General features: G+C 41.7%; 1 protein-coding gene across 2 annotated transcripts in view; it reads right to left on the bottom strand.

Moving 5' to 3' along the window:
* The window catches only part of LOC132888093 (src substrate cortactin-like), a 109,836-nt gene that overhangs the window by 77,338 nt on the left and 20,388 nt on the right, over positions 1 to 12,110 (bottom strand). For both annotated transcript variants that reach the window (XM_060924072.1, XM_060924073.1), the window contains exon 3: positions 6,575 to 6,648. In XM_060924072.1, coding sequence (XP_060780055.1) covers positions 6,575 to 6,648 — 74 coding nt within the window. The remainder of the gene's footprint in view (positions 1 to 6,574; positions 6,649 to 12,110) is intronic.

Raw genomic sequence — 12,110 nt, 5'->3', positions numbered from 1 at the left:
ACGTACCAACATGAAACTTGATGAAATCAATCAGGGCCCACTTCTCTATCAGTGTACCAAGTTTCATGACTTTACACCTTACAGTTTGGTCTACAGAAGGAAACATCTGTTTTTTGCGTCACGCGCTCATTCTTCAATGGGGAAAAAACTAATCCTTTAAAAAAATCCGGGATCCAGAAGGTGATCCGGATCACCGCCAAAATTTAACGGACTGTTACTTGTGGCCAGTCACACCTCTGGAAAAAATTTCAGAGCAATCCGTTCATTACTTTTTCCGTCATGTTGCTAACAGACAAACCAACCAACAAACAAACCAACGCGACCGAAAACATAACCTCCTTGGCGGAGGTAATAATATCCAGAAACATCGCCACCTTCTCTTGGCCTGAGCTCTTTTACGATGGACTGAGGCCAAGTGGAAAATTGTCCCGAGGTCTGATGAATCAAAAGTAGAAATTCTTATTACAAATCATGGACACCATGTCCTCCAGGCTAAAGAGGAGAGGGACCATCCCGCTCGTTATCAGTGCACAGTTCAAAAGCCAGCATCTGTGATGGTATGAGGGGGCATTGGAGTGCATGACATGGGTAGCTTGTACATCTGGGAAGGCGTCATTAATGCTGAATGATATATACATGTTTCAGAGCAATATGCTGCCATCCAGACAAAATCTTTTTTCAGGGAAGGCCTTCCTTCTTTCAGCAAGACAATGCCAAAATGCTTTCTGCACATATTAATACTGCATGGCTCCATCATAAAAGAGTCCGGGTGCTAAACTGGCCTGCCTGCAGTCCAGCCCTGTCTCCCATTTTAAACATTTGGTGCATTATGGAGCACAAAATATGAACTGTTGAGCAATTGAAATTGTATATCAGGCAAGAATGGGACAACATTTCACTTTCAAAACTACAGCAACTGGTCTCCTCAGTTCCCAAACGTTTACAGTGTGGTGTTAAAAGTAGCAGTGATGCAACAGTGGTAAACATACCCCTGTCCCAACTTTTTTGAAACGTGTTGCTGACGACAAATTCAAAATGAGCATACATTTTTCAAAAAACATTAAAATTTCTCAGTTTCAACATTTGATATGTCGTCTTGGTACTATTTTCAATGAAATATAGGATTTCCATGAATTGCAAATTAGCGCATTCTGTTTTTATTTACAGTTTACACAGTGTTCCAGCTTTTTTGGAATTGGGGTTGTACTTTATTTCTTACTCTTTTGTTTGACAGTCATCATTTTGTATCTAAATGTGCGTCTGAGAAGTCACGCGAGATGTCGATAGTGATCACTTTCACTGGTGTCCACCCTGTGGAATTAAGTGACATTTACAACTGTTGTGTATCGATCTTTGTGTAACACAAAGTAGATGAAGTCCTTTAAAAAATTTTTTTTTTAAAAAGCTGTGATTTATGATTTTTTTTTCTGATTCATAACAGAATGCTTAGAGAGTATTTGGAATCCTTTTGCAATAAATAGAATTAGACCTGAATTAAATTCCTAGCATATTAAAAAAAAAACATGCCTGAAATATTCAGATTTTTCTATTCCATTCAGAAAATATATATTTTTTGCAGTTTGTTGTAAATATCTACCACATATTACAATATCAGGAGACATTTTATATTTTGGTTCGAGGAACGACATGCGACCTTTTGACCTGGATTTTCATGCGGTTACAGTGTCAGTTGCCTGTTGGCATTTATTGGTAAACTACAAAACTAGAAATTAATACAAACAACAAATGATTAACAAAACGCGATCTATGAATATACTTAGAAAGTGAGTAGAAAGTGGAACAAAAATATTTCCTGGCACAGGTTAAACATTATCAGTTTGTTTGTTTGCAAACATTAGATTTACTTCCTCATTTATGTCAGCACCGACATCCATATATTTATATACAAGATTTTGTACTAAATATAAGTCTACGTAAAACAAATTTAAAATAAAAACTATGTTTTGTTCACTTAATACCACATATCGATGAGTTTTTTGTAAATAAAATCACCTGGATGCCGATAACTGTGGAACGGTGTCACATGATCTGATACGCCAAGTAATCGACTATTTTTTGGTCATTGTGATACATGTTTATTTCTGTAATATCTCACAAAACATCAGGTCATTCTGTGGCTGGGAAGTTATTTAATTTGAGGGGATTCCTGAGCAAATAATGTGCATGAAATCTCTCGCTTCGTGCAGTCAAGCAGACGGAGGAAGTCCGTGCGCACGCATGCGCAGGTTTACCTTTGACCATGCACCGGCAGTTCCATCATTCTGTCGCTAAACGAACAGCTGATCACACCGAGCTGCTTGCTGACCGCCAATATTTATTAGTTTGGTCCTGCGTTTCCTTTCCTTCATAGATAACATAACGTCTTTTATTTTCACTTTCCGTTACTGTAGTTGGTCTTTCACGTTTCATTCGCATCCTCCATTTCCTCTCTCATTTCAAGTTTGTATCCCACAATGCCTTGCATGAACGGAGAAAGCCCACCCCGTCACGCATGAAGTAGTATCTTGAATTGGGTCGTGCTGAAGCAGGAAAAAAAAAAATAAAAAATAGTGGAGAATTTACGGCCAGGTGGCCCTAAATTCACTAATTGTTCCATTTTTAAAAAAACTAATAAAATTAGAAGTCTGTGATTCAAATTCGGCAGCTTTCAGTTCACTAAACAAAAATAAATCAGGTGTCGGGGAAAATTCTTTTTATGACCTACACTTAAAATCTGAAAGGCAGTCTAGCTTGAACCTATTTTTAAAAATTAACACTGAAAAATGTAAGCTATTTAAGAAAGCAAACTAACCAATAATTAACATATAAAAAAAATAAAAACACACTGAGCTATTTAAAACTGCATCCCAGATTTAAATAAATAAATAAATAAATAAATAAAAGCAACACTACTAATTAACTAGATAGAACTCGATGGGGATGCCTCCGCCTGGTAGACTACATGCCTTATTAAGTTGTGATTTGGGGATGGACATTTGACCTCACAGTAATCTTGACCTGCGACCTTTTAACCTCAAAATCTCATCAGTTCATGTTTGTCCCAAAGCGCAGAAATGGTGAAAGTTTGGCAAAAATCCTTTCATTTGCCTTGGAGATATTGTGTTCACAAGGTTTTCAGACAGACATTCGACCTCACAGTGACCTTCACCTTAGACCTTTTGATCTACAAATCTAATCATTTCATCTTTGTCCCAAAGCGCACAAATGATGAAAGTTTGGTGAAATTCCTTTCATTAGTCTTTGAGATATCATATTCACAAAGTTTGGGGATGGACATTTGACCTCACAGTAATCTTGACCTGTGACCTTTTGACCTCAAAATCTAATCAGTTCATGTTTGTCCCAAAGCGCACAAATGGTGAAAGTTTGGCGAAATTCCTTTCATTAGCCTTTGAGATATCGTTTTCACAAGGTGTCGGGATGGACGGACGGACGGACAACCCGGAAACATAATGCCTCCTGCACCTTAAGGTAGGGCTGGGGATCACCAGATACCTCACGATACGATACTATGGCGATATTTTGCCCACGATAACATCACGGTACAGCGATTCTGCGATAATCGATATATTGCAAGAAATTTCAACCACATCACGATATCTGTGTCACTGAAGAAAATCAGAATTTATTGACCACTGTAAAATTACATTTCACATACATAACTACCGTATTTTTCGGACTATAAGTCGCACTTTTTTTCATGGTTCGGCTGGCCATGCGACTTATACTCCGGTGCGACGTATATATGTTTTTTTTTTCACCGCGGAATAACTGGAGCTGATGCTGAGTCTGACGACAGCCACGCAGAAGAAGAGGAAACGGCGCTTCATCTGTCGCTGGAGTTGGCAGAGTTGTTCAGAAGCGACACCGAGGATGAGGAATTCAATGGATTTGCTGATTTGGAGTGAAATCATCAGCTTGATAAACTTGATTGACCTGTGTTTTATTATTAATGATAGGCCTATAGTTATTTAAATAAGTTATGTAATGATTTTAGGCAGTGCTTAATTTGTGAAGTGGGAGGTCCCAGAACGCAGGAGGTGGGTGGGTCCGGCGACTCAAAAAAAAAAAAAAAAAAAGGCGGGGGATGGTTTACTATAACTTTACGCACATGCGCCTATTGTGTGTGTAAAATAATAATAATAATATCAGACATTATGATCTTAGAAAACGCTTTAGTGACAAACAGTTACAGACAGTAATATGTCGTGATATTATATTATAAAATATTAATTTTTATTAGTCTATATATTAAATTATATATTACATTTATCTTCTAAAATAACAGACTGTACTCATCACAGCCGGTTTATTTCACCATTGGAGATCAGATCACACAAGACATGAGTTAAATGACTCATTTTAAGGATTTAAGTAGGGGATTTAAAAGCGGTTGGTTTTTTTTTTTTTTTCACTAGACGGTTGTTTTTACTACCGTACCTGTCTTTGGAGATGATATACCTACAGCCTACTTGACCTCTGATTTGATGAAATAAAATTCGACAAAAATGAAGAATGACACTCCTCGATGATGACTACAGCTTTAATAACACAGATGAAAGAGCCATGGGGCGATAATAAGCCCTACCGGTAAAAATATTCTAAAAGCAAACTGATTAATGCATCAGTAATAGGCTACTAATATTAGTTATAATAATAATATAGGCTATTAGTAATAACGATAGTGATAGTATTAAAGATAGTAGTAGATATTTAAAATAATCAGACTAGGCTACTTACAGGGCAAAGGGCGCGTTATCACTGCTCAGCTGTTCGTTTATTAAATAAACAATGCAGTCGCGCAGTAACCACGCGCCGCTTATCAGATACAATCACAGATTCTATGGATAGAATAACCCTTCAAAAAAGTGCGACTTGTAGTCCGGTGCGACGTATATATGTTTTTTTTGTCTTCATAATGCATTTTTTGGCTGATGCGACTTAAACTCCGGGGCGACGTATAGTCCGGAAAATACGGTACACACTCTTGCCAGACATATTTGTCTCTATTCCACTGCTGGCAAAACCAAGAGTTGCTTCACTACAACATGCAGAAAATTCCCATTTCTGTGCTAGTATTCACAACTTTTCTGTAAGCATGGACACATCAGTGCTGCTTAACAAGCAGAATCAAATTGTTTTTTGAAAACTTAAAACTTGCACTGCAGACTGCACATACATTTCAGTGCTAACACTAATATCAATTTGCTCTTTGTAAACTTGAAAACATATACCTGAGAACATTTAACTTGCGCTTATTTTGCAGGAACAACACACTGTCTGAAACACATTGAAAAGTGCAGTGGGCATCTTTGTCTCCTACTGCGCATGCACAGAACACATGGATTAGCAAGTTCTCATACAGACCGGTTTATTATTCAAAACAAGGCATTACAAATTATTTGACTTGGCCAAAGACTCGACCAATATGCACAAAACATAAAAATCGGCAAATGCGTGAAATACTCACCGATTTTCTATCAGCCCAGCTGATCGGTAGGACAAAACTACTGTTGAATTTTCCTACCCTCCTGGATTTCGCGCATGCGCAGTAGGCTTGGTAGGACAAATCCAAGAGGTAGGATAACTTTACAGAACACCGGCTCACTGGTTTTTTTTTTCTCCTTTCCTTTGGAATCCAAAGTGCCTCCAAACATCTGCCTTAAAGTGCGGCGGCGTCTCGAGGGTTACGTTAACAGCCGTGCTTGCTTGTTTTTTTTTCCTCACTGCAACCGCCGGGGAAAAAAGAGAAGACGAAGAGTGCCTTGCAGTGAGGGAGCGGCACAGCGACACCTCGCGGAGCGGAGATGCGGAAGTCGTACTGGATTTACAACCCGTCTGAAACATGATTTATTCATCTCATCTCATCATCTCTAGCCGCTTTACCCTTCTACAGGGTCACAGGCAAGCTGGAGCCTATCCCAGCTGACTACGGGCGAAAGGCGGGGTACACCCTGGACAAGTCGCCAGGTCATCACAGGGCCGACACATAGACACAGACGACCATTCACACTCACATTCACACCTACGGTCAATTTAGAGTCACCAGTTAACCTAACCTGCATGTCTTTGGACTGTGGGGGAAACCGGAGCACCCGGAGGAAACCCACGCGGACACGGGGAGAACATGCAAACTCCACACAGAAAGGCCCTCGCCGGCCCCAGGGCTCGAACCCAGGACCTTCTTGCTGTGAGGCGACAGCGCTAACCACTACACCACCGTGCCGCCCAACATGATTTATTATTTGAAAAAATATCAATATTCAAATTTTGAGTATCGATATTGAATCAGAAGACAAAGTATCGCGATATATCGCCGTATCGATATTTTTGCACACCCCTACCTTAAGGTGGCGGAGACATAAAAATAAGGAACTGAGATATGAAAAGACATTAAAAAATATGCAGTACTGAGAAGGTGTTACGTAACTTGTCATGAAATATAAAGGCGCATCACAGAAAAACAAAAATTAAAAACACAGACCTTTTTTGGGGGGGGGGGGGGGGGGGGGGGGGGGGCTGTTTGAGAACTCTTCTGATCACTTCTACTCACTTGATGTGCTCCTGATGCCCGGAACCCACCACTGTTTTTGCTCCCCATCGCTGCTCTTTCTCGGTCACGTCATTCTGCACAATAAATAAATAAATAAATAAATAAATGAAAATTCAAGAGACAATTCTGCAGGATGTCATCCGACGCTAGAAACACAGAAAGCATGTCCATCACACCCAAAGCTCAAAATCGTTTCGATTAATTAAAAAACACACACAAAAATAATTACGACTTCTGGAAATTAATTTCCAACACCTCTCCAGTATATTTATCTACAATAAGTCAACTTTTTTCATCAATTAATTTCTAAGACATCTACATTGAATTTATGTGAAATCAAATACAGTTAACTTCCACAGTAAAATGTTTACGTGTTTAAACATAGACAGAAATGAAATGAAACGCACACCCTGAAGTGTGGCGATGCAGCTGTAGAAAAAGGAACCTGGAAACACTCGAAATAGCTTCACCGTTTGAAGCGAATGATCAGTTCCATCATTCCATGCTTTTCATTTTGCTCAGCTGAACATACCGTACACAAACCCGTACAAACAGAAACGCACTGTTCGGTATGCGGCGCTTGCCAGTGCGAGTTCTGACATTTCTCTGCAGCTGCACAAGGCAGCGTTTGTTCATAATTATTTCCACATTTGCTTTCGCAATAATGTTATTGCAGAGCTATGAACAGCGGTGGCAGCCGTCCTGAAGCCAGAAGCAGCCTTTTCCCCCCAGCACGTGGTTTGGAGTCACTCAAAGTCCTGCGTTGTATGCGAGCAGCGATTCAGACGGTTAGATACACTTGTACAGTCACTGGCCACTTTATTAGGAATGCCCATCCATCCACCTGCTGTTTTAGACAGTTCTCTAAATCAGCCGATCCCTTGGCGGCAGCATGATGCATCGAATCGTGCAGAAACGAAATCAAGGGCTTCAGTTAATGCTCACGACGTTCAAACATCAGAATGGGAAAACTTGTGATTTCAAAAAGTGTGATTTTCTTTCACTGTTGGGTGTTGGTTTGAGCCAGATGGACTGGTTTGGGCATTTCAGAAACTGCTGACCTCCTGGGTTTCTCTCTCTCACACACACACAGCTTAATTTGTGAAGTGGGAGGTCCCGGGCCGGAACGCAGGAGGTGGGTGGGTCCGGCGACTCAAAAAAAAAAAAAAAAAAAAGGCGGGGGGCAGTTTACTATAACTTTACGCACACGCCTATTGCATGACATGTATTGCAACAGCACCAGTTATCAAATCCTGGACAACAATGGACAACACTCAATGTTCTCCAAACAGGCACTCAAGTTCACTCGCGCTCTCCACACATACGTTAAGGCAGGGGTCGGGAACCTTTTTGGCTGAGAGAGCCATGAAAGCCACATATTTTCAAATACATTTTCGAAAACATTGCAGTGTCACTGGTGTCCAACGTCATCCATTTTAGGTCGTTTAGGATCCGGCTGTCCTGGGACTCTGAAAAATTTTAGTAAGCTTTCTTGTTTTTTTGCCATTTTTTCCACAGCGCAAGCTAACGGCTACAAAAATCCGGTGTTCTATTGAGCAGAAGTATACACCCCATGCCCCCCCCCTTCCCCTTTCGCATAGATTTTGTGGATGTCATAATAATAAGTTAAATTTATATAGCGCCTTTCAAAAAAACCCAAGGACGCTTTACAATTATAGACAAGGAAAAAATAAATAAATAAATAAAAATATAAAAAATAAGTCCACCAAGTAGGGGTCAGGATGTAATTCCCGTGGTGTAGCAGCCACAGTCCCACCAAAAGGCGCACGAAAACAAGTCCCACATCTCCAGCACCGCCGCCGTGACGCCGTCAGCAACATCGCTCGAACACCACGCCGTGGATCCACACAGCGAGCAGAGAAGCTCCGCCACACAGAGCGCTGGTGTGTCCCAAACCGCCTGCACAGCCGCCGCGACGCCACCGAGCAACATCACGCCAAGCGTTAAAGCACAGAGCGCTGGACAACCACGATGTAAAATGAGCAACGAGCTCACGGCAGTCCACAGCTGGGAGCGCAGGCATCACCCACAGCAAACCAAGGCCTGGAGGGAACCGACGCCCAAAACTGGGTCCGGAGCTACACCACAACCGGCGGACAAAAACACTCAAACACAAAACACCAAACTACACAAACACACAGGAAAGAAAAAAAAAAAAAAAGAAAAAAAAAGAGCTCCGGTGAGAAGCAGCAGCCAGAACGCGCACGACGTACTCTCAACCGGAAACATAGGACATAGAAGAGAAATCAACAACAGATATCAAAATCAAAACCGAACACTAAAATTTTTTATTTACTTATTTATTTAATTTATTGTTTGATTTTTTTTTCCCTTTGCGATGGTCACGGAGGTGATCTGATCCATTTAAATAGCTGCCGGAACATCGAATGAAATGAAAATAGCTGCCGGATCCGACGATGGAGGTTACGGATCTTGTTCCGGCTCAAATTAAGCCCTGCACGCGCACACGCACACAACAGTATGGTGCGAAAAACAAACACTGAGTGAGTGACGGTTGTGTGGGTGGAAGCGCTTTGTTAATAAGGGAGATCCGTTTTCCTCTAATAGATTGGTTCGAGCTTTTTTGCTAGGAAGGCTATAGTAACTCTGTACAACCGTGGTGAGCAGAAAAGCATCTCAGCATGCAACAGAAGACGGCCATGTTGGGTTCCAGTCCTGCAGCCAAGAACAGGAATCTTAGAATCAAGAAAAAGTTCCTATTAAAAGTTGCTGTTGAGTGTAGTTCACATTTTAAATACAGATTCATGCTTTTGTATTAGAACACTGTTTCAGCGAGTGTGTGATGAGTTAAGCATGTAGTTGAGATCAGAGTTTCTCAATGGGCCGCAAATTCCCCCCCCCCCCCCCCCCAAGTTGAAGCTAATTTTTACTCGTAGTAGGGTACAATTGCTGGGTTGCATCCGGCGTCACATCCATCTCATTAAGCTACCATCACACTACAGCTGGCGATGCTTTGCGATGGGTTATCAATGAAAATGAGGCATTTAGGCTGTGCTGCTTGGCGATATACACGTTAACTAAAACTTGTGATCACACAGTAGGTGAGCACTTGACTGTTGCGCCTTCGAGCCTGGCACAGCTCGAGCGGTGAGCGTGCTTGGGACCCGGTCATTATGGGAAAAACCTGATGCTGATTTGAGCACAATCAGCACGTGCAGACATGGACACTGTTTTCACATACCCCTTTTCCACCAAATCAGTTCCAGGGCTGGCTCGGGGCTGGTGCTGGTTCACAACTCGTTCAACTTATGAGCCAACTGAGAACCAGTTTGCTTTTCCATAGCTCGCGGTGCTAAGGGAAGCCACGTCATTATGTCGCTGTATACGTCAGTTACGTCGCTACGTTTGCATAAACCTTGGTGCGAATATCGAAGCAAAAACAACACAGAAGAAGCACCAGCAACAACAACAATAATAATGGATGACCTTGCGTTTGTACAGCTGCTGCTTCTCGTCGCTTAAAAATGGCGACCTTTCGCGGTCTTGTTATTGTTGTTGGTCTTAACAACTCCGCCCCCCCGCTGACGTAAGCGGTTCTTTCCTCTGGCCCAGCAGAGAGTTGGTGCTAGCCTGGAACTGGTTTTTCTGGCCCCAGAGCCAGTTCTTTGTCAGGGGAAACAGAAAACCCGGTTCCAAACTAAGCACTGGCCCCGAACCAGCCCTGGAACTGCTTTGGTGGAAAAGGGGCATCAGAGGCTTTGCGAAGTATTATCATCAATGTCACATTTATAACAGTGTTGAAATAGTCTGCTTTCTGTTTTGCTTTTGTAAATATCACGCCTGCTAATAAGCACTCTTCCTGCACTTTGATCCGTCTACCGCTGTCTATCTTGTCGTGTCCTGATCTCCAGACCTTTAACCCAGCCACATATAAAAAGTCGTACTCCTCTGTGCTCTTCCAGGTTTTCACCTGTGTCCCCGTGTAGAACGATGTCTGCAGCACCAGGTAGTTTGAGATGTCGGGGAACTCAACGGATGGATAATTTTCCAACTCGTCGGAAAAATCCTTCTTTGTTAGCGTGTAAAGATCTAATCCCATTGAGTGGTTTCTAGATCCACTTCTTGGTTTTAATAACTTGCTTGTTTGCTGAACACAAACATGGCAAGAAGTTCTTGTGTTAATGGACCAGACTCCACTTTTGGATCATTAATCCCTTTTGACTGAGAATGCCCTGCATGCAGGGTTTGGCTTTTGGCAAATCCATACAGTTTTAAATACAAAACCTACAATAAAAAACACTTTTTATTGCACTCATTTCATTCCTGAGCTCCCATCTGTAACAGGGAGTGATGTCACGTCCCATTAATACACTTTACGGTAGATTATTAGATTCTAATAGAATAGATGAGCCAAAATAATTGATCTTTTTTAAAATGGGCAATACCATTACAATTTACCTTGCGCAATACCAGAAAAATTCAGTTGAAATCAAGCCATTTGAGGCGAATTGGTCCGCCGCTGAAAAAACTTGGTATTTGGATTTCTCAGCAAACATTGATTTTCGTGACGTCACGTGCAGGACGCCTCCCTCCGAATCCTACGTCAGCGCTGGTTTGTTTATGAGAAAACGACCGCATTATTTACATCTCCGGTGTCATCTCCGTCGTCTTCACTACTTGAATCATCATCAAATCCAAACAGATGAAGCCCCAATTCTGACATCTCATTATATTTTTCATCCAAAGGTGAAGTAACATTGCGCTCAGGTGACAATTCCATATTTCAATGCAAAATTGCTAGCTGCTAAACGTGGTCTACACAGGCTGTGCACTGAAACCGTGCAAGCTCGCGCAGCCTGCTGGCGCTTCCGCAGGTGACGTCACGAATCTGGCTCCAGACTCCCTTGGGATTTTTCCAGACGCGTTTTATTTTATTTTTTTCTGCTGTAGACAGACGGCCTTGTGCAAAATTACCCTTCTGGGTGAGTGTGTAAAGGGACATACTTTCATATTTTAAAAAAAACACGAAATTGGTCCAGGATATGCACTTTAAAGTAGCTCCAGGGCAAAACTCGAAGCACTTCAGACTCCAAACGTTGGCACTGGTTGACTCCATGCGGGATAAGAGGCATGTCGTTTGGAATTTTGTCTATTTCTTATCCATAAATTAAAAAGCCTGTGCAAAAAGGCCTTGAGGATTCGTTCACAATTTGGATTTTATGCTCAGATCCAAATCAGATTTATCCATCTTGAGCACCAAAACTGACATCGATGTGTGCGTGTCTGTGTTCACACAGCAGGCAAAAAGTGGTTCGAATCAAATTTACTGACCAAATCTTTTTTTTTTTTTTGAGATTGTTAGGCTGTTCACATTGTTTTCTATGTGGCCTATACATAGTTTTCACATGACGTCACAGAGTCGGGGATTCCCTAGTGGCGGCCATCTTGTGGGTCAAGCTTGCAGTACGGGTCACTGAGCACACATTGTAATGCGTGAGTACAAAAAGTCTTCAAAAGAACCCAAGCAGGCTATTTAAAGCTAGCAATGGTGCAC

The sequence above is a fragment of the Neoarius graeffei genome, chromosome 6, assembly GCF_027579695.1.
Source record: "Neoarius graeffei isolate fNeoGra1 chromosome 6, fNeoGra1.pri, whole genome shotgun sequence".
Lineage (NCBI taxonomy): Eukaryota > Metazoa > Chordata > Actinopteri > Siluriformes > Ariidae > Neoarius > Neoarius graeffei.
This window is presented reverse-complemented; position numbering and strand designations above follow the sequence as displayed.